At 56.2% G+C, this 20,851-nt stretch overlaps 1 protein-coding gene across 1 annotated transcript in view; it reads right to left on the minus strand.

Annotated features, from left to right (window-relative positions):
* The window catches only part of CEP164 (centrosomal protein 164), a 79,857-nt gene that overhangs the window by 10,904 nt on the left and 48,102 nt on the right, over window positions 1–20,851 (minus strand). The window contains 21 exon segments of the mRNA XM_070384154.1: window positions 182–248; window positions 992–1,336; window positions 1,693–1,807; window positions 2,403–2,510; window positions 3,500–3,707; window positions 4,180–4,208; window positions 4,594–4,720; window positions 5,072–5,247; window positions 5,522–5,590; window positions 5,702–5,785; window positions 6,239–6,382; window positions 7,513–7,635; window positions 7,938–8,069; window positions 8,300–8,377; window positions 9,304–9,520; window positions 9,639–9,770; window positions 12,868–13,077; window positions 16,455–16,592; window positions 18,312–18,449; window positions 19,158–19,325; window positions 20,281–20,366. Of these exon segments, the coding sequence (XP_070240255.1) occupies window positions 182–248; window positions 992–1,336; window positions 1,693–1,807; window positions 2,403–2,510; window positions 3,500–3,707; window positions 4,180–4,208; window positions 4,594–4,720; window positions 5,072–5,247; window positions 5,522–5,590; window positions 5,702–5,785; window positions 6,239–6,382; window positions 7,513–7,635; window positions 7,938–8,069; window positions 8,300–8,377; window positions 9,304–9,520; window positions 9,639–9,770; window positions 12,868–13,077; window positions 16,455–16,592; window positions 18,312–18,449; window positions 19,158–19,325; window positions 20,281–20,366 (2,894 nt within the window).

Consider the following 20,851-nt stretch of genomic DNA (forward strand, 5'->3'; position numbering starts at 1 on the left):
CATGGGGCTGGCTCAGGTAAGGCCAGCCTGCCCCCACTGGGACCTCAGTGGCTTCATGGCCTGGGGGACCTAATGTCTGGGTGATGTGACAGGGCCTTCTGATCCCGTCACCAGGTTCCACCTGCCCTGGGAGCTGCAGCTGAACGGAGTGGCTCCACCCTGAGCCCACAGGGAGGCTTACCTGGCAGACACATAGCCCAGCCTGTTTTCCAAGGGGGCAGGGCCACTGCTGAGGAACGGGATGCCAGCTGGAAAAGTATGAGCGAAACAGGCAGAAATGAGCAGCAGTTTAGCCAAGCCAGCCCCTTCTCACCTCCCCCTACCCAGAAACTGCAAAGGCAGTGACCCAAACCAAAAACAGGAAAAGCTTCTGAGGGTGAGAGAGAGAGTACCCAGGAAATGTCCTACTTATTTCTAAAACTGAAATTACTTTTCAGTTTCGGTAGGGACAAGAAGGTAGAAGCTCTTCCTTCAAATAACTGTTTTTATGGATTTTCACATTCCTCAGCAGGGCCATGAGACCAGAGGAAGCCACATACAGCCAAAGAGCTACAAACCCCAGAGTCACAGACATGGGGTCAAAATCCAGTCTGTGGTACCATGGAGGATATTACTTAACCTCTGAGTCTGTTTCCCCATCTGTAAAATGGGGATAAAAGTGTGGAATAACTTCAGAGGGTTATTATAAGGACTCAGTGAAAAACCATATATAAAATGCCTGGCCCATAATATATAACACTCAAGATGGCAGCAATCACAACTCTGACAAGTGACCTCCTCAGGTTCAGCTGAGCTCTAGAATCCATCATAAAGGCCCCATCAGGTAACCCGTCCTTGACCCAGAGGGCCTCCAGCCACAGGGCGAGCAGCAAGGTCCTCCCAGGGACCCTGAGAGTCTGGGGGCCATGCCAAAGCTGGGGGTGAGGGGCAGGCAGAGGAGGGAGGTGGGGAGGCTGAGCCAGAATTGTGCACAGCCCAGAGGGAGGCTTACTTGGAAAATACTTGCGCCACTTCTCCACCAGGAAGTCATCCACTGTCTGAGCCGCAGAGGAAGAGAGCCTGGGGCCCAGCCCCGGATCCCAGGTCCACTGGGCAGACACGGGCCGAGCTGGGGACGAGGCTGAGCCCCGGGTCAGGGACGGGTGGGGGGGAGCCAGGGTGCTCCTGGAGGCCTGGGTGGGGAGCGGCACAGGCGTGGAGGTGAAGAGCGGTGGCGGCTGGGCGTTGAGGCTGCCCAGAACACCGAGCACCCCGTTGAGCTGGCTGCTGATGCTCTGCAGGGAGCTGCTCAGGTAGTGGATCTTGTTGGGGAAGGTGGGGCTTGGGGTCAGGTTGACTGCAAAGGGAAGAGGCGGAGGGTGGAGAACGGCCTGGCAGGTACTGCACCCTACTGGCCCACATTCCTACCCCTTTCCCTGTTCCTCTCAACAAAAGCCCCACGGCTTCAGTGTTTCAGAAGCGTCTATAGGGAGAGGCCCTCCAGGAAAGGCCAAGAGGGACACATCTCTTGCTGAGAGACCCCTGTGCGCTCAGAAGGTCTCCCCGGAGCCTCTGGGCCCTGCAAACCCAGCCAGCTCACTTCTGCCAGGGCATTTGCTGACCACTTGCTCTGGACACCGGCACGGCAGGGGGGCCCTCTCTTGCAGGGCTGTGGGGAGGGGCTGCATCACTATCCTCCCCCCGCCCACTCACAGAGAGGCAGGGGGCAAGAGTCAGAACTGTCACTGCTCCCATCTTCCAGGTCGCTGAGGTCAAAGGTCACCACCTTCTTGGTCGGGGGTCCTCTCAGCATGTCCTCATCTGAAGCCTGGTGGGAAGATGCAGCAGTTGAGGACGGCACCTGCCCTGTGCTTCCTGCTCTCGTAACAGCTGAGGACTTGGTGGGTAGGCTCTTTGGGTCCCAAGTTCTGGGGGAGGCACAGGCTGCCTTGCAAGTGAGGCTGAGAGAACTCAGCCACTGGAGATATAGGCAGTAAGACCACCAGGGTCAGGCAGGCCCCCACCCTCACCCCGGTAAACACCCCCACGGTGTCTTTCTAGCTCCTTCTGCACCCACATCTCAGGCATCCAGAGGAAAGCCTATGAGGCCCAGGGGTAGCGAAACCGAGGAGCCTCTATTCCTGGCCCTCAAGGCACGCCTCTCCTCGGGCACCAGGGCAGGGCCAGCCCTCTCCCGAGAACCTTCAGCAAGAGGATCCAAGTCTGCTCAGGACGTCTCAGCACAGATACCCAAACCCCCAAATGTGCTCGACAGTCAGAGCTGAAGTCACAGCCACTTTCAGCAGCTCAGAAGCCCCAAGCCTACTGCCAATCCTGGGCCTAAGCTGCCCCAACATGGGACCCAAGACCCCCCACCGAATCCCAGAACAGAAGAGGGAGGCTGGGGCCAGGCTGGGCTGCACCTCTTCCCGGAGAGAGGACTCCAGCTGATGCAGCTTCTCCTCCTTCTTCTTCAGCAGGTCGTGGCCTTTCCACAGGGCTGACTTCATCTCATCCAGGTGCCTGGTCTCCTGCAGCCAGGGAGGAAGGGAAGGAGGAAGATGGTGACTAACCACACAGGCACATGCAGGAGTCCCCCCACTCTGCTGTTTGTTGGCTGGGTGATCTGGGTGAGCTTAAATTACTGAACTCTGGATATGCATCCAAAAAAAAAAATAAACTTTTCATAGGGTCTTGAAGATTAGAAGAGAGAACATATGATACGTGCCCTCCACTATGCCTACATCTAATAAATTCTCAAAACAGTTACTATTAAACAAATGGTTATTCTTATCATCACTGTTCCAACTACCATTACTACCCCCATCCTCAAGAGCAGGGATTCAGCAGAGCAATTCCAGGCCCTGGGGGTGGAATGCAGATGCCCCTGGAAGGCTGCCCTTCCAGAGGTACTGACCTCTGACCCTCTGCTGCCCCACTGCCAGACTTAGGGGCCACAGGGCCCACAATCCCTCACCAGCTCTGAGCATCATTAGAACTCTAAGAGACCAGACATAATCTTCTGCCAAGATCCTCACATGGCAAAGAAGCGTGTGATCCCACTAATAATAACCATGAAGACATCTCCTTTTCATTACAAATTAGAGTCTCAGAGAAGGAAAACAGGGAATTCGGCTTATGCTGAGTGTGCTCAAAAGATTTTCACTTATGAGTAAAGTCTTGAGTGTGATGGAATGGCCAAGCAATGTGGAACTTCTAGAAAATGGGAACACCACTACAACCCTGTACGTCGTCTCTGGTTACTGTGAGGCCCAAATGACTTCCTAACAGAGAGAGCATTCTGCACTGCCAGGTGAGTGTAAGGAGCTTCCATCCTTGTGGTGATCCATAACCTCCGTCTCCTGTCTGGTCTCCCTAGACTTGTCCAATGACCCTGCGCCTACCTGACCACTCACAGGGAGCCCTGGGCATGATCTGAGGGCGAGCCCAAAGGGAGGGCCAGCTTCCTGCCCCCGTCCCCCCACCCCCAACGTGGCTGAGTGCCCCCGGGGCTCCTGACCTCCTCCAGGTCCTTGCACACGTCCTCCAGGGCCTTGGTGCCTGGGGGGTCTTTGTCCGCTTCCTGAGCACTGGCCAGCTCCTGGCGCCAGTGCTGCTGGGCGGCCTTCAGAGCTGTCTGCCGCCTCCGCATGGAGCGCGACTGTTGCACGAGGAACTCTTTGGCATTGCGGAGAGCCACCCCTTCAGCAGAGAGGTAGTGCCGAGCACTGCAGAAGGGCAGGGCAGGGGGTGGAGCGGGGACACACGCACTGTGGACTCCTGCTGTGGGTCACGAGCACTGCCCCAGCAGATGTCCAGCTTGAGCACAGACCGCAGGGCTAGGAGAGGGTGGGGACGCCGCTGCTCGAGACCCACGGCGTGGGGCACGCACGCTGTGCACTCCAGTCCTCCCACCCCGACCCTGACAGGAGCCGCACCTGAGGCCTCCAGAGACGGCCAGACTCTCCCATCAGCCTGACCCTCATGCAAGGGTCAGTCCATGCCAGCGTGCTGTGTCAGTGATCACCCTGGGCACCTTCCTGGCTTGTCACAGAAGACTCCTCAGGGCCCCAGCCCCTATCCTCAAACCAAGCCCCACTGGAGACCATGGGCCCAGATCAGTCCCCAGCCCTGACGCACGTCCTCACTCAACCATTCCTGGATCCTCAACCCAAAACAGGACAGGTTATTGGAACGCACCTGTCCAAGGATAGGTCAGTCTCCTTGCTCTGGGAAGAGAGAGAAGGATACCTCTTTAGTCTGGTTCATAAGACACACGCAGTAGAAAACACCCACTGAATATAACAACATCAGGTAACTACAGGCTCAATGGACCCTGAAGTCCCTCCTAGGGGCCCAGACAATGGTTCTGCCAGCCACCGAGCACCACTTACAGATATATAATTTGACTGATGGAGAAGTAGGGCTAGGAATGATAAGAATAGGAGACTAAAAAGTCCTAGGCAGAACAGTCAGGACCCTTCCTGGAGCCCCACCCCCCAGGGGCCCCTCCTACCCACTTCCCCCTGCTGAAGACCCATCCCTCCTGGACCTCAACCCCTCCTAGAGCCCCACCCAACTCCAGCCACCCTGACCCTTCCAAGAGCAGCTCACCGTCCGGGGGGATCTCCTCAGGTCCTCAAGGAGGAGGTCGGGCTCCAAATGTGGGGAAGTGTTACTGTCCTTTACCTCCAGCTCTTTCAACAAGTCCTGCTTCTTCTGAGCTTGGACCTCCAGGTCGCTGTGATGGGAAATTGGGGAGTGGGGGGAGTTGGTGAGGCAGGGTCACATGCTGAAGCAGGCCTTGCAGCACCTTTCAGGACTCCTAGCAGGGAAGGGGAAGAGCCACCTCCATCCTTTCAATCCTGCCGAAGATGCTGAGGCAGGGCTGGGGCAGGGACAGTAGACCCGGGGGGCCCGGGCTAGTCACAGCCTCTTAACGCCCCCCGCAAGTCCCTACAAAACGCAGCCCCTCTGCCTGGCTCCACCTCTGCCTGCTAACTGGGCCACGAAGAGACAGAGCCCCCAAGTGGCAGAGGTCAGAAGGCAGGCGGGAGGCACAGGGGTGGCGGAGCGCAGGGGGCCAGACCACCTGACATGTTTCTGCAGCCTCTGACTCTGGGCCTGCAGCAGCTCCACCTGGGACTCCAGCTCCAACTTTCGGGCCTGAAGCTCCTCTAGGATTCTTCGGAGCTGCTGGTTTGATTCCAGCAGGTGCGTGTGCTCCTTCTTTGCCTCCTCCAGGTGCTGATGAGTGGCTGTGGCTTCCTGGGAGGCAGGAGGAAAGACAGAAGGACCTGAAGACGTGGGAGGGAGTCGATGGGGGAGTCAGAGCAGACAACGGGGTTGCACTGGGGGAGAGGCTGGGCCAGGCCCCACCCCTCCGTGGCCCCGCCCCCCAGGGTTGCCTGAGCTGGTCTCCCACAGAGAAGCTATCTGTGGGGTGCTAGCCAACAGAGTTTGGTACGTTCCCCAGGGGAATGAAGGGGCTGGGGGAGGAAGGAAGTCTAACAAGGGAGGACAGGAGAAGCAGCAGACGAACCTCGCTCTCCAGCACGACCTGCCTCTGCACGTCGAGGAGCTGCTGCTTCTCTTTTCTGGCCGCTTCCTTCTGCGGAGCACAGAAGGTCTGGCCATCTGGCTGACTCCGGGCCTCTCCTGGGGGAGCGGACTTCAGGGTCAAGGGTACCTGAGAGCCTGTCCTCCGCCCCTACTCCCGCACCTGGACATCCAGCTGAGCCAATCGGGCCTTGACATCCTTGGTTCTGGTTTCAAGTTCCACCTCTAAATCTTGGAGCTTCCTTTCCTGCACGGAGTGTAGGTAGAGAGAAAGATGGGAGTGCAGCCAGTGCCCAGGCCCGAGCTGAGGGCCAGGAGGAGTTCGCGACCACGTGCCCCACACCATGTGCTCCAAGCTGGGCTGGGCTCCCCCAGCAGAGCATCACCCCTTACTTATTTCAGGGGGAATGGTGAGCAGAGGCAAAGACACCAACCCCAAGGCCTGAGGTGCACTGACCTCTGCTTCTAGTCCTGGGGTGCTCCTTGGCCCAGAAAACAAAAGAGCAAGGATGCCCCGGCTTGGGGATGGCCAGCGAGAGACCTCCCCACCCCCGAAGCCGGCAGGCCCCACCCCCCACCCCTGAAGCCGGCAGGCTCCACCCCGCCGCCGCCGCCGCCGCCGCCGCCCCCCAGCACTCTTCTACCCTGGGTGGAGGGGTCGGGGAGGGCAGGCCCCAAGCACCATCAGCCCGGCGCCCACCTGCTCCCGGTGCCGCCTCCGCAGGTCCTCCAGCTGCCGGTCCTGCTCCTGCCTCACCGACTCCAGCTCTCGCTCATGGGCCCTGCGCAGGCGCTCCAGCTCTCCCGTCAGGTGCCCTAGGAGCTCAGCCCGCTGCTTCCTCTCCTGACAGAGGGTGGGGCCGTTGGTGGGAAACCACCGAGGCCCTTCTCAACCCTTTGACCAGAGCCGCCCCCTACCCCCTGCCCTGCCGCCTCAGGTCAGTAAGTTCAGGGACCCCAGCAGGCCTCTAAGGCCGGCTCCTGAAGAGAGTGCCCAGGACCACGTGGTCTCAACCCCAGAAAGCCTGCACCCCCTGTCTGCTGCTGAAACAACACTGGACAGATGTCCTGAGAAATCCCTGGTGTGGACACCTGCCTCTCCTACCACTCCTCGCACACACAGCCTTCCTTCCTTAAGGGAAGGGGTCATTACTAAAATGTCACTATTTTTCAACAAGGGCAGAACTGGTTTAGAAAAGGAGTCAACTACATTTTCCTCGGGGCCACTATTTCTGCCCTGGTGCAGAGTCTAGGATACTGGTTCAAGTTTCTGGAGGTGAAGCCTCCAGCTCTGGGCTAAAGTCAGCCACCAGCCCTCGCAGTCGTTCACCCCAACGTGAGTGTGCCACTGGGTCCACTTAGTCACTGAACTTTCCCCTCCAAGCCAGAGGCTGAAGATGGGTATGTAATATCTACATATTGGTTGGCTCTTGGCAATCTATTTCCGGGAGTCCTGGAATTTCTGTAGGCCTGGAGGCACAGGGTTGGTGGTTAAAAATCAAAGGCTCTGGAGTCAGATAGTCTTGGCTTGAATCCTAGCTCCTTTACTTATCAGCCCGGGAGGCTTAAGGGAGTTGCTTATGCTCAAGTCTCAGTTTCCTCTTTTTCAAATGGAGAGAAGGATAGTACGGACGCCCCCACCCAAGGGTATTGTGAAGACTAAATGAGGTTAATGCGCAAAGAGCTCAGGATGCACCTGGCACACGGTACAGGCTCAGTACACCTCGGCTGTTATAAACAGGAGAGCAAAGTGCAGCCTGGCGGTGGGGAGGAGCAGCCCTCCCGCAATGCTCTAGTACAAAGGCAAAACTGGATTTCACCACTGCTGGGGGCCCGGGAAGGACGCTTCCCACAACCCCTGACTCCTTCCAAGGCCCTGCGGACATCTGGGAAGGACCCCAAGGGGTGGGAGTGAGTTTGCATGTGCGCGCGCGCACACACACACACGTGCGCCAGGGGCTGCGGCCCAGTCACCTCGGCCTCGTACTGCTGCCTGGCCTCAGCCACCACCTGCTGGTGCTCCTCCTTCATCCTGTCCATCTTCCGCTCGTGCTCCCGCTCCACCTCCTGGCGCTTCTCTCTCAGGAGGCCACTGAGCTGCCGGGCAGGAGGCAGGGATGCGACATGCAGGGCTGAGGCACTTGAAGGACTCACACACGTGTGCGACACGCGCCCACCTCCCCCAGCGTCCCTACATACACACGCGGCCACACCCAGCTGCTCCACTCACGTACAGGGCACGGGGTGGAGAAGGACTTGGCCTCGAGGGAACTAAGGCATAAAAACTGAGCCCCAGCCGAGCCGTCCAAGGCAAAGCAGAGGCCCTTCGGGCCAGGACGGCTTGGCCGGCCGTCCAAGTCGCCGGGCCCCCAGGGCGAAAGGAGCAGACCGGCACTCACCTCCTGTTCGTACTCCAGCACCTGGTACACCCTGTGATGGGCTCGCTGCTCCGCCCGCCCAAGGCTCTCCTGCAGCTGGGCCTCCTCTTTCTGGTGAGCTTCCTGCATCTTCTTCTGGAGGCTGGAGACCACCTGAGGAGGCGCCCGCACCGGGGAGCGTGACCCTCAGAGGGCCCTACAGAGGCCGCGGGCGACTCGCTTCCCAGGGACCCAGCCCCCATCCCCCGGGGCTGCAGGAGAGGGAAGCTAGTGGCAGGGCCGGGGTTGGGGTGGAGTTCTGCCGACCAGCCAGCCATGAAGGCTCAGAGCCCCAGGCCCAGCACACCAGGCTCTGCCTGTCAGGCAGGGCTGCCACCTCTCACCTCCCTGTGCTTGGCCTCCAGTGAGGAGGAGAGCCGCTCCAGCTCCTCTCTGTGCTCCCTCTCCAGCGCTGCTGCCGCCTGGGGTGCAACACAGGGCCTGTGAGGACCAGGGCAGGCTGGCCGGGCTCTGACTCTGGGGAGAGGAAGAGCCAGAGAGACCATCCCCAAGGCCCCTCGAGCTAAGGAGCCAAGGGGAACCACAGGCGCGTCTGTATTCCTCCAAAACAGCTGTCCCTCAAGCCTGCAAGCCATGGAGGCCAGTGTGGAGGGAAACTTTCAGTGAGGCTCGGTCATGGCCCTTCCACCCTCGGGCCTCTGGGCCAAACCACCGTACACAGGCCACACTCCTGCCTGTGAATACGGGCCAGGAGGCCTGGCGGCTCAGCACCTTCTTCCTGAGCACGTGCAGCGCAGTGACCTCCCCCGTAGGTCCCCTTGGTCTGGGAACTGACACTCCACCCAGAACCAAAACAAAACACCAGTTCCACCTGACCTACTACCTACTTCTGCCTCTTACCTAGAGACAGACCACTGGATGGGAGGGATAGGGAGTAAGGATAAAGGAGAACAAACTCCCCTGAGTGAGTCAGCCTCTTGCTCTGAGGCAGGGGAGGGAAGGAGAGAGACGAGAGGTCATCACAGGTGCCCTCAGGGACAAGGACGGGGACACTGCACCTTCGTCTCAAGACCTCTGGTCTGGTTTCAGTTCTTTCAGTCATGGAGTCTTCCCAAACCCCCAGGTCCTTTGCCTTCAAACTTCTCTGCTGCTGACAACTCCCAACAGGCCCTGGAGGGGGCCTCTGGACCCCACCGTGGAGACCAGGGCAGCATCTGCTCTGAGTCGAGCGGGCTCCACATGGGCCCAGACGGCCGGCCCAACATCTCCACGCCCTTCCTCGAAGACCCCTGTGCTGCCGGCTCCCCTGGGCGCCAAGGCTGGCTCTTGTTCTTCCTCAGCAGCCAGCCCTCCCCAGGGACACACGGGGGTGAAGGGGGGCACTCACTTCTCTCCTCTCCCCTTCCAGCTGCTCCCTCAGCTGCTGCAAGGCCCTCTCCTTCTCCACCTTCAGGGCAGCCTGCTCTCTCTTCTCCGAAGCCTCCATCTCTTCCCTGAGCTGCTCCAGGGTCTGCCTGCTTCTCTCTTCCAAGCTGGCCCTCTCGGCCTTCTGCAGAGACTCCAGCTCTTCTCGCAGCCTCTGCAGGGAAGCCTCTTGCTCGGCCCTGGGCAGAAAAGGAGGTAGGGGTGGGTCTGGGCAGTTGTGTTGGTCGGGGTGCGGGGAGGGGGTGCCGAGAGGGGCGAGCCTCCGGGGAGGCCAGGCCGCCCACAGTCCACACTCACCTGATTTGGTCCGCATCGGCCTCTGAGCTGGACTGCACCTGGGCGCGGAGCCGGGACAGCCTCTGGCGCTCCTGCTCTCTCATCTGGGTCTCCTCCTCCTCGGTGGCTCTCTGCAGCTGCTCCTTCAGGGAACTGCAAAGCAAAGGCAAGTTTGCTGGCGGGACCACAGGCCTTCCCCTTTCTACACCTAACCCCTGGCTCTCAGCCTCCAAAAGCCTGGAGCCTGCTTGTGAAGCTTCCTATGTCTTAAGAACAAGCCTAACCTCAGCTTCTGGGTCCTGCTGCCTTTAATACCTCCCAGGGCGAGAGGGGCTATGAACTCCACCTGCCCTTTGCCACAGGAAGCAGATCATGAGCTCCATGATCCCAAAATAGCATTTCTGCAAAAGGGTCTCCTCTGCAACCAGGTGGGAGGGCATTTACTCAAGGTTGGATCCAGTCTGACCCCAACCCAGCTCTGGCCACATCACATGAGCCAGCACCTCCAAACCCCACCACACTCCTCCCTGCCTCCTGGCCTTTGTTCAAGCCAGCTCTCCCATCAAGAATCCCCTTTCCTACCTGACGAACCCATGTTCCATGTTCAACGCCCAATTCCCTTCTCTCAGAGAAGCCTTCCCAACTCTCTCCAAGCTCACCAATCCCCTTTCAGCTCCCATCACGCTTTATATGAGGACCTTTCTCATCCATGCCACTCTCTGCCACGCATAACATCACACCATAATTCAGCCTCTGTATGTGTGTTTTCCTTACAAGTGTGGGAGCGTCTCCAGAGAAGCAATCTTGTCTTAAAATCTGCTATCTCCCAAGTGCCAAGCACAGTAACAGAAATGGAAGTAGGGACTCCATGAATGCTGGTTGAATTTGGGCAGTATCACCCAGGCCCAAACTACAAGCAAGTTATCTGTAAGGGGCCCCTTATTCACAGACCGAGATGGTGACCATCTCATCCCAAGCAGACAACCCTCGCGGCCCCCACGTGACCAGGGGCTGTCATATGACCAGTGCTGCGCACTCAGGGAGTTCAAAGCCTGAGAAAAACATGATTCAGAAGACAATCTCTCGGAAAAGCTTCTGCAGTGAATTCCAGAGCCAGAAAAGACTTTGGATCATTTTCTATTTTCAGCTATCAACACCACTGCTTTCTTCCGTAATGACAGAAAATTTAAAGATTCTTCCTGCTAGATTCCCCCAGAAACCCTTCCTCTTTGTCCCAAGGCTAAATTTTACACATATCACCACAGAATGGAAGGGTCTTTAGCAGTTAAGTCCTGCATTTTACAATGCTCTCCTCTCTTCATCTTACAACTAAACTCAGTCTCTTTGTTTTGTAACTAAAGAAACTTAAACATCAGCCCGCCTGCCTGCCTTCTCATTCAAGAAATATTTGCTACAAGGTCAGTTGTGGCTTCCAGAAATTTCTACCAAGTGGTAATTTCCCAGCAGAGAGGAGACCCTACCTCTCAGAAAGGCTCATGTATAAATAGAAACAGGGTTCTCATGACAAACTACTTTGAAGAGAGCCAGGCAAGGCACTGCCCACAGAGAAATCACTTAGTCAAGACCACAAACGCTGTATTGATTTTAGTTGAAAATACAACCAAGAACCAGCTTTTATTGAGCAACTATCGTGTTTCAGGCCCTGAATCAGATACTTTCAACAGGCTGGTTTTCACTACAACTTAGGAGGGCTCTGGGAGGCCCCTCTGAAGTTGGGGGTTCGGGAAGGGACAGGAAGCTGTCAGCACAGCCCAGGGTGGCCAGGGAGAGAGAGGAGCCTGGTAGGGAGACATCACCAGGATTTCTTCCTAGGCACTGCCTCTCAAGGTAAGCTGAGTTGCACTCTGTTTGGGAGGCCCCCTACCCCAAGTTCCAGGCAGCTGGAAGAGGAGGATGCCTGGGACCATCTATTCTTTGGGATGCTCTCTGGCAGGGGGATCCAGGAGGGCTGACATAGGATGAACCCTGGTCAGCAGAGCCTGTGTTGGGCTAATGAGGGAGACTGTCCCCAAACCTCTGGGCAGTTGGGTGCTGGTTTTCTCTTAGTTTCTCTAAATTAACCATAAATATTTTATACAGTCTTTGCCATGTATGATATAAAAATAGTAAGTCTACAGCACTTTGGGATCTTCTGTCCAAGAGGACAAGATTTAACCTTTAGTTTAACTGCCAAGTAAGTGAAACATATTAACGTCTTTTTGTAGCACTTTCCCCAACCTGGGACTGTGACAGAGATGGTTTATTACCCTCTCAATATCCATTCTCCCACTTTTCTTTACTAGAAGAACCCTAATTTTATTTTCTCAGGCCCAGAGACCAGCTAAAGGATTACATTCCTCAGTCAACTTTGCACCCTTTGCAAGCAGGAGTGGCCAGTGAGATATAAACAGAAATTATTGGGTAAAGTTCCCATCAAAGTGCCTTTGAAGGGACTGAATGAGCTAGAAGGTGCCCCTATACTTCCTGCCTGGAACACAGATATGATGGCTGGAAATCCAGCAGCTACACTGGACTGTAAAGAGAGCCTGAGAGTAAAACTCAGCGCTGAAGATGACAGAAGGATCAAAGGACCCCTGGTGATGCTTTACTGTGGAGCCATCATGCCAGCCCTCACCTGCCTTTTCCTATAAAAACCATAACTCCAGCACAGAAGCACACAATCCTACACAAACAGGCCCAGCCTAAGCCTATGTGCTGCATTTGTTGAGGGCCTGCCTGTCATGTACTTAAAGAGTAGGAACCCAAACAGAAACTTCTGGGTCCTGGGTAAGAGCACCTCACACCCTATCACATGCTGCATGGTGCAGCCAAAGTAAAAAAATAAAGAATAGTGTTTAAAAAAAAAAAAGAAACAGGCTCTGGAGACAAACTGCCCAGACTGTTAATCCAGGCTCTGCTGTTTATGAGGCTCCACACCTTGGACAAGCTACTTAACCTTCCTGTGCCTCAGCTCCCTCATCTGTATTATAAATTCCACAAAACAGACTTGATGACAGAAACTCATAAGGGCCATTCCCAAGGACTCAACGAATTAGCAGACACAAAGCACGTGGATCAGAGTAATCTCTCAAAAAATACCGGCCATCCCCATTACTATCATGCCTCTCAAGTCCCTTCCCAAGAGAGGAAAGGCACAGGTCTTGGCCACGGAGCCCACCCCTCCTCCACCCGGGCCACAGAGGAGTCATCCTGGAGGGGCAGCCAGGGTGGCTGGGCCCGGCGGCAGGACCTGAGCGCCTTCTCTTTCTGCTGGTGAAGTTGCAGGGCCTCCGCCTCCTCCTCCCGACACAGCTTCTCCCGCAGCCGCTGCATCTTCTCTTGTTTGGACTCCAGGAGCCGTGTCTGTTCTTGCTCGAGTTCTCGGGTCACCGCCTCGTCCGTGGCCTCCAGCGCGGCCTCTGAGAGCTGCTCCCGGGGAGCTGCGGGCTCTGCAGATCGCCTGCCAAGGGCAGGAGCAGCGTTTCACTCAGTTTACTGCTCACCCACCTTCTGGCACCAGGGTTTATACAGATACTGAACACCCCACATGGAGCCCTAACGGAGGGCCCCTGGTCAGGAGTCGCACGTGCACGTCAGGTCGCCCGAGGGCGAGCAGCAAGGCTACCCTCTCGAACACAGGGGCAGCGTCTGTTCCACAGCAGCGGCCCCCAGCCTTTTTGGCACCAGGAACTGGTTTCATGCAAGACAATTTTTCCACAAACCAGGGGTGCGCGGATGGTCTGGGGATGATTCACATGCTTTACATTTACTGTGCACTTTATTTCTATTATTACTGTATCAGCTCTGGCTCAGGTCCTCGGGCATTAGATCCTGGAGATTGGAGACCCCTGCTGTATACAATAAGCCCCACTGTGGCTGTGTGAGGGAGGGCCTGAGTGTCTAAGGAGCGGGGTGACACATAGGAGGCCCTCAGGGGACTGGGTAGGTTGTGGCCCGAGTGAACACCCCGAGACATGGCTCAGGAGCTGGCGGCAAGAGAAGAGGGCAAACTTCTGTCCCTCATGGACTCCTCCCGAGTGGGTTTCATGGCCCTGGTTCCGTCTCCTACCAGGGATCTCCCTATTACTTGAGGCTCATGCCGGCAGTTTGGGAAGTCCCCAGAGGCTACTCCCTGACTCTCAAAACTGAACAGAGGTCAATGCTTACGAGCCGGCAGGAGAAGCAGCAGCATGTCTCCTAGCCCTGGGGCCCAGAATAGTCCTTGGAGGCCCAGGAATGCGCAACCTCTTTCCACAATGCCAAGGAAGCCAGGCAGGAGACCCTTCCCTAAGCCAGAGTAGCAGGGGCACATCTGAAATGCCAGACTCTGTATCTCCTCAACAGTGCCACAACTTCATCTGCTTAGAGTGAACTCACCATGTGGAAATGGGTAAAAGGAATTCTAACTGGGATGCAAAAGGGAGGTGGTTAGATAAGAACAATGGGATTGGTCAAAGAGATGTCTACAAAGTCATGAAGGCTGTTCTGTTGAGCATATTTTGGCTCTTGAAGGAAATAGCCAAAGAGAAACCCCAAGAACATTTTAAGCAATGGAAACATAAGTGGGATAAAGTATTTTGCTTCCCAGAGTGGCTTTCCTAAAGCCAAGGATGCGTGTGCAGGCCCAGGTCCTTAAATCTTACATTAGAAATTGGTCTGGCCACCCAAGCACCACCTTCTCCTGCGATGCTCAGCCTGTGGCAGGCCTGGCCCCACGGCCGAGTGGACCACAGCAGCATGCAGGCGGGGGGTGAATCAAGGAGGGGTGGGGCCAGAGTCCGAGAAGGGGAGCCAGCCTGCAGGGGATGCAGAACCCCCTCCGCCCTCAGCCCCCGCTCTGCAGCAGATGGAAGGCGGCGGGTGGGATCAGACTAGCAAAGCAGAAGGAAATGAGGGCTCTGGAATTCCCTTCCAGCCCCTTGAGGCCAGAGACTGAGGAAACAGACAAAAGGCTACCAAAGTGTCTGAAATACCATTAAGATCCTTCCTAAAATCGTGACTCAAACCAGAAACGGTCCTGACCTCTGTCTTCAGCCCCCTTCCGCTCCCAAGCCCATCTCCCTCCTTCCAATTCCTGCTTTCTCTCAGTCCCCTGACGCAGCCCAGACTGATGCAGATGTAAGATGTAGCCACCACCTCCTCTGAGAATCCTGCCTGGCAAAGAGCCTCCTCCCAACCCTGCCACCGCCGCAGCTCTCCGCCTCATCAACCCTCCAACTCATTTCCAACCTGAGCTGAAAACATCTTTTTTTCCCTGAGATGGTACCTTTTAATGTCTCCCTCCCCTGTGGGCTGCAGAGCTATGTGGGGCCCTAGGGACCGATGCTGCGGAGAGATGCACACCAGCCGGCGTGACAGCACGCACCCAGGCTGCACGCACCGCTGAGCCTGCCTGCATGCCTGGCATGCAGGCAGATCGGGGCTGCTTTTCAGCGGGCCTCTTCACCGTGTCCCTGTTTTCAAGACTGAGTATCCCAAACTCCCAGCTTAGGTCCAACACAGTCAACAGTGAGCCTGAAAGATCTATGACACGCCTGGGAGGTCAAAGCCTCCAGGGGAAGAGGCAGGTCTGATTTCTAGGCCACTCCTCAGGTATCACCATCAGTGAGACCCAGTTTCCAACAGCGAGTGGCCTAGACGAGGCTCAGCAGAACATGTTTCAGGCTGCCGGCCGAGTTACTCTGAGACCTATATGAGGGAAAGCGAGGAGGGACAGGCAAGGAGGGAGGAGAGGGAAGAGGGCTGTGGTACCCACAGTCCTGACATGGCTGTGCCACCACTAAAACTCAGATCACTATCAGGGATTCTGTCTCCACTAATTTTCAACCCAGTGGTTTTTTTTTTTTTTTTTTTTACCTTTTATTTTACACTGAAGTGTTAGTTAGCCCCTCAATTGTGTCCGACTCTTTGCAACCCCATAGACTGTGCCGACCAGGTTCTTCTATTCTCCAGGCAAGAATACTGGAGTGGGTAGCCATTCCCTTCTCCAGAGGATCTTCTTGACCCAGGGATCAAACCCAGGTCTCCTGCACTGCAGGCAGATTCTTCACCGTCTGAGCCACAAGGGAAGCCCATTTTATATTGGTAATCAATTAACAGTGCTGTGACAGTTTCAGGTGGATAGCAAAAAGACTCAGCCATACTCCCCTAAACTCCCCTCCCATCCAGGCTGCCACATAACACTGAGCAGAGTTTCATGTGCTATACAGTAGGTCCTTGTTGGTTATCCATTGTAAATATAGCAGCATGTACCTGTCCATCCCAAACTCTCTTAACTATCCCTTCCCCACAACCATAAGTTCATTCTCTAAGTCTGCGAGTGTCTTTCTTCAGCGTGGTGGTTTTAATACATTTGCCTTCTCTCTCTACAAATACCTCAAGAAGGATGCTGGGAAGACAGAGGGAAGGATACGCTTATTTCCCAGACCCAGGCCTTCCAGCCATACAGCACACACAGCAGTGGCTGCTTGCTGGACCTGCCTGCACTCTGACCTCCCTGTGCTCCTAACTCCTCCTGATTCAGCTTGACAACATCCGTGCAGGTGACAGACCCTCCTAACCATGTTTTTTATTCTCTATATTTTACAGTGTTACAATATGTGAAGAAGTTGGCTGGTCAAGGAGAGGGTGCCCCTCCCCGGACCAGGCAATCCTTATAGACAGCAAAGGGAATATGTCTTTCCTAAGCAAACCCACCCTACCATCTCCTAATCTATTTCTCATGCCCTAGATCACCCAGGGCCGGGCCCCAGGCAACCAGAGACCATGCCCAGAGCCCAAAGCCGTTGAAAATTATCCAAACTGCACCCCCCCACACACACTCGCTCGAGTACTCACCCCGCCTCACCCATTGCATCCCACGAAAACCCCAATAACAACTCCGGGTCATGCTCTTCCTTCTCGCTTCTTTCCCCTCCTGACCAGCTCTGGTCCTTCCCCACGTGGCTCCGCCTGGCATGGCATGCCCTCTTCTCTCTGGAAATATAAGGAATAAATTCTTCTTTCAGTGGCATCGGCCTCTCGGTGTTGTCACTCAGTCACCTCTGCAAATTAAAATTCCATGGATACAAATGAGGCACAGAGTCACTCCCCCGCGAAACCCAGAGAACAAATCCATTCCTAAGGCAGCTGTAAAGGTCAATAGCAAGGAAGTTCTAGAGCCTGAGAAGAGTCCAGGAAAGGAGCAGAAGACATCTCCTAAGAGCACCATGTGAACTGAAACTGGGGTCAAGGAGAGGCCGGCCCAGCGGGGACAGCCTCGCAGGGACGGGAGGAGACACACAGAGAGGAGGGCTTGTCAGCCTGGGTGGCCAGGAGGAGCCTCACTGCCCAACTTCTCTCCCAGAAGCCCTGGGAAAACGCCCTCTGACCCCTGACCTCTGCCCAGAGGGTCCTGTTTCTGAAGCCCGGTCACCTCCTGTCCTCATCATAAGCACCCTGATCCGGCTGTCCACAGCCACCAAGGGTCCCTCCCCTACATCACTCCTTCAGCACCACATAGCGCTACAGGAGAGCATGCGTTCCTGGGTCCCTCCAGCCCTTGGTGACACTTGCTGTGAGTAATCAGCGCATGAACCTGTCTCTGCTCAACAATCAGCCCCAATCCTGAAGACTCTTAATCCTTCTGTACTGCTCAGCTCACAAGCAGGAAAAACTGTATCACCCTGAAACCCTGACACCACGCAGGGAAAAGACACAGTGGCTGCAGACCAGGAGACAGAAGTCAAGGGCTCCAGAGACTAGAATCTAGATCTAATTCTGCAATCAACTAGCAATGTGACCTTGGGCAAATCCCTTTGCCCCTCTGAACCTCAGTTTCCTCATCTGTAAAAGAGGTGAGGGGGGAGAAGAGCTAAAAGGTTTCTAAGTTTTAGAAGTGTAACAATGTAGGTGCGCTGTGAACCCAGGCACAAAAGAGCTATATTGTGTAGTGGATAATTCCATTCAAATGAAGTTGGGAACAGGAAAAATGAATCTATGCGACAAGCCAGAAGAGTGGTGACCTGGGGCAGGTGGACTAAGAGGAAAGGAGCCCAAGGAAGCTTACAGGAGGGGTGGAAATGTTCTCAAAGATCTGGGAGGTTATGATACGGTGTGTGAAAAGTGTTAGTCACTTAGTCATGTCCGGCTCTTTGCAACCCATGGACTGAAGCCCACCAGGCTCCTCTGTCCATGGAATTTACAGGCAAGGATACGGGAGTGGGTAGCCGTTCTCTTCCCCAGGGGATCTGCCTGACCCAGGGGTTGAACCCAGGTCTCCTGCATTGTAGGCAGATTATTTACTGTCTTGAGCCACCAGGGAAGACTGTGACATGGTGCATATGTATATAAACATTCACTGACTTGTACAATTCACGTGTACATACAACCAGGTACATAAATACCTTAATAATTTTTTAAAGGAAAACAGGGCTTGACAGAGCAGAAAACGCGGTTGACCAGGTTTCTGCTAAGGACCCAGAAGGTACTCTGCCCCCTCGCTTCCAGCCTCATACCCTAGGTGTTGACGAGGGGAGCCCTGGGGGCTGCTTAGGGGTCAAGGCTGCACACAGAACCAAGGGTACACTCACTTTCCCCCCACTCCACTCCTTGAGCCAGGGCCAGAGCACCCTCTCCCCACCACCCAAGACGGGATGGACACTAAAGCAATCCACACAACGGAGGACAGGGACAGACATGGAAACTGGCCCTTACACCTCTGGAGAGCCTGGCGGGGTGGGGCTGACCGCCACCTTCTCCTTGGGCTCTTCCTGCCCAGGGCCCGGCCCCTCGGCCTGGGGACGCCATTCTTGGCCCCTCTCGTGGGCAGCAGGTGGGCTTGGGAGCGCCTCCCTTGACAACAACAAGGAAGGAACTGCGTTAAAGCCAGAGGAAGGTGAGAGGCTCCAGGTGTACCCCGCTTGGGGCCCAAGAGCTCTGATGGGGACAAGGGAGGAGGCAGCCCCAGCAACATGTGCCATCTCAGGCCTCGGGTCTCAGCTCCGCTCCCCACCTCCCCACACAGCAGGGGCTCCGTGGGTGCTGCTGCTCTGCCTCCCCAGTGACTCATTTCAGCCAGGTGAGCTCTAAGGCCGGCGTCTTTCTCTTCCTGGGGGAAGCCCGGGGCACTGCACCTCCCTGACCTGGGGCCCAGCACTAGCAGGGCTCCCTCCACCCCCAGGGCTTGCTGAATGACCAGCGGTGGGATGATCATGGGGAAGAAGGGAGCTGGCAGGTGGGGACCAGGAGACATGGCCACACCCCGGCCGGAACGGCCCAGCCCGGGTGACAGCAGACTCTGCCCTAGCCCCTGCCAGGGGGTGGCTGGGTCAGAAGAGACACTTCCTTGTGCCAGAGTTTCTAAGCTCCCCTAACCAGCCTGTGCACCCCGACTGTAGCTGCAGGCTGCAGACTAGGAAGAGGCAGATTTCCTCAGTTCATATGAAGCACTAACCAGAGACCTCCATTGCTGCTGCTTAGGCTGCAAACCCACCCCCTGCTCTCCCCACCTCTCCAGACCCACTGCCCCCCAACCCTGGGAGGCTTCCGGCCGGACCTTACCTCTGCAGGGAAACAGAGGGTGGGGGGCTGCCCAGAGAGCCCTCCTCAGGCTCCGCTGCCTCCTTCCACTCAGGCTGCCCCTCTGGGGCCTGTGGAGGCCCTTCGTCAGTGGCCTGGCTGTGAAGGAGACTCTGGAGCCGCTCCTCACGCAAAAGAGGGGGAGATAACCTGAGCAGAGAGCAGAGTCATTGCCTCCACTCAAACAGCAGTAGAACTGCAGAGTGGAGTACGTGGACCCAGGTCCATGCCTCCTCCGGGCTGGACCCCAGTCCTGGCCCCACCTCCATGGAGGGCAACACAGCCAGAAAAGCAGGACAGAGAAGCTCCCTACTGAGCTCACCCTCTGCCTGGACTGGACTCAGCCCTCCCAGGTCATGGGCTGCATTTGCGTGGCCCAGGAGTGACATCTGGGCACACTCACAGGTGTATCTATCCCCATCTCTGGGGTCCGGGAGTTGGCGAAGTGATGGAAGAATTGAGCAGAAAGAGGGAGAAAGATAGAAGCCAGCCTCAAATGATCACTCTATAGAAAATGCATGAAGCTGTAGCTTTGGGGAAGTAAAAATGCTGATAGCTTTTAAAGGTTCAAAAAGTAGAATGACCACCCCCTTCCCCTGCCAGGGTGGCAACCCTTCTCTTTCATGGGCCCAGGCCTGAGAAGCTGGAAGCCCCTGTCTCTCAATCACACAGACATACACACACAGACACATATACACACACAGACACAGCTGCAGCCATTTCTGGTGTGGCGAGGCGTGGCTCAGAGCTCTGAGCTGCAGCACCAATCCTCTAGCGTGGTCCCCCAGACCTCTAGCAGACTATCCAGCCCTGACCCATGACCAAGGACACACGAGGTTGACCCAATCGGGTGAAGAGGACAGAGCCCTGGCCCCACAACGGTGCTGTGGGCACAAAGTCCCACCAAACGCTGCAGCAGTACCTCCCACTTCTGTCTTGGTTTGCGTGACGCGCACACACACACAAACTCTGCAAGGCCATCCAGTCAGTTCATCACCTGCCTTCAGACAGGAGCACACTGAGACACGCAGACCAAAGGCAGGAATTCTGGCCCCAAGTCCACGGCATCCCAAAGTCCCCAAGGGCCGCCTCCCACACACGGTACCTCTCCGAGCCTCCAGACTGCTTGCTCTGCAGCTCCTCTTGGCTGGACTGGCTGGCATCCTTGTCTTCTCTTCCCAACCTCTGGGCCTGCAGACAAGTAGCAGTGGAAAGTGCACACTGGGGTGGGGGTCTGTACTGACGCCCATGCCAGGAGGGGGTGCTGAGAGGTGGCTCTTGGTGAGGGAGGGCCACTTGGGATGCAGAAGAGAAGGCCTGTCTGCTGTACAATGAAGCCCCTGCGGCCCTGGCTAAGCCCCCAGGCTCACAGCTGCTCCCAGAGCCGGCCTTGCTGCCCTGGGGAGGATGAGTCAGACAACACAGCCACTGCAGGCAGAGTCAGAAGCCACAGGCTGAAGGAGGACACACAAGAAAAAGAAAATCCTGCCTCCTGCAGGTGGAAACATTCACTGCCAGCTGCAGAGAGAAAGCAGACACGTCTGTGAACACCCCAAATCCACGGGCTCCCAACCGCCAGAGCCACCGATCATCGGGAATGCTGAAATTCAGTGAGCAGGACTGGGGACGGCAGACAAAGTGCATCAAAGAGGGAGGATCCTGGAAAGATGGAGACG

Source organism: Bos mutus, chromosome 15 (assembly GCF_027580195.1).
Source record: "Bos mutus isolate GX-2022 chromosome 15, NWIPB_WYAK_1.1, whole genome shotgun sequence".
Lineage (NCBI taxonomy): Eukaryota > Metazoa > Chordata > Mammalia > Artiodactyla > Bovidae > Bos > Bos mutus.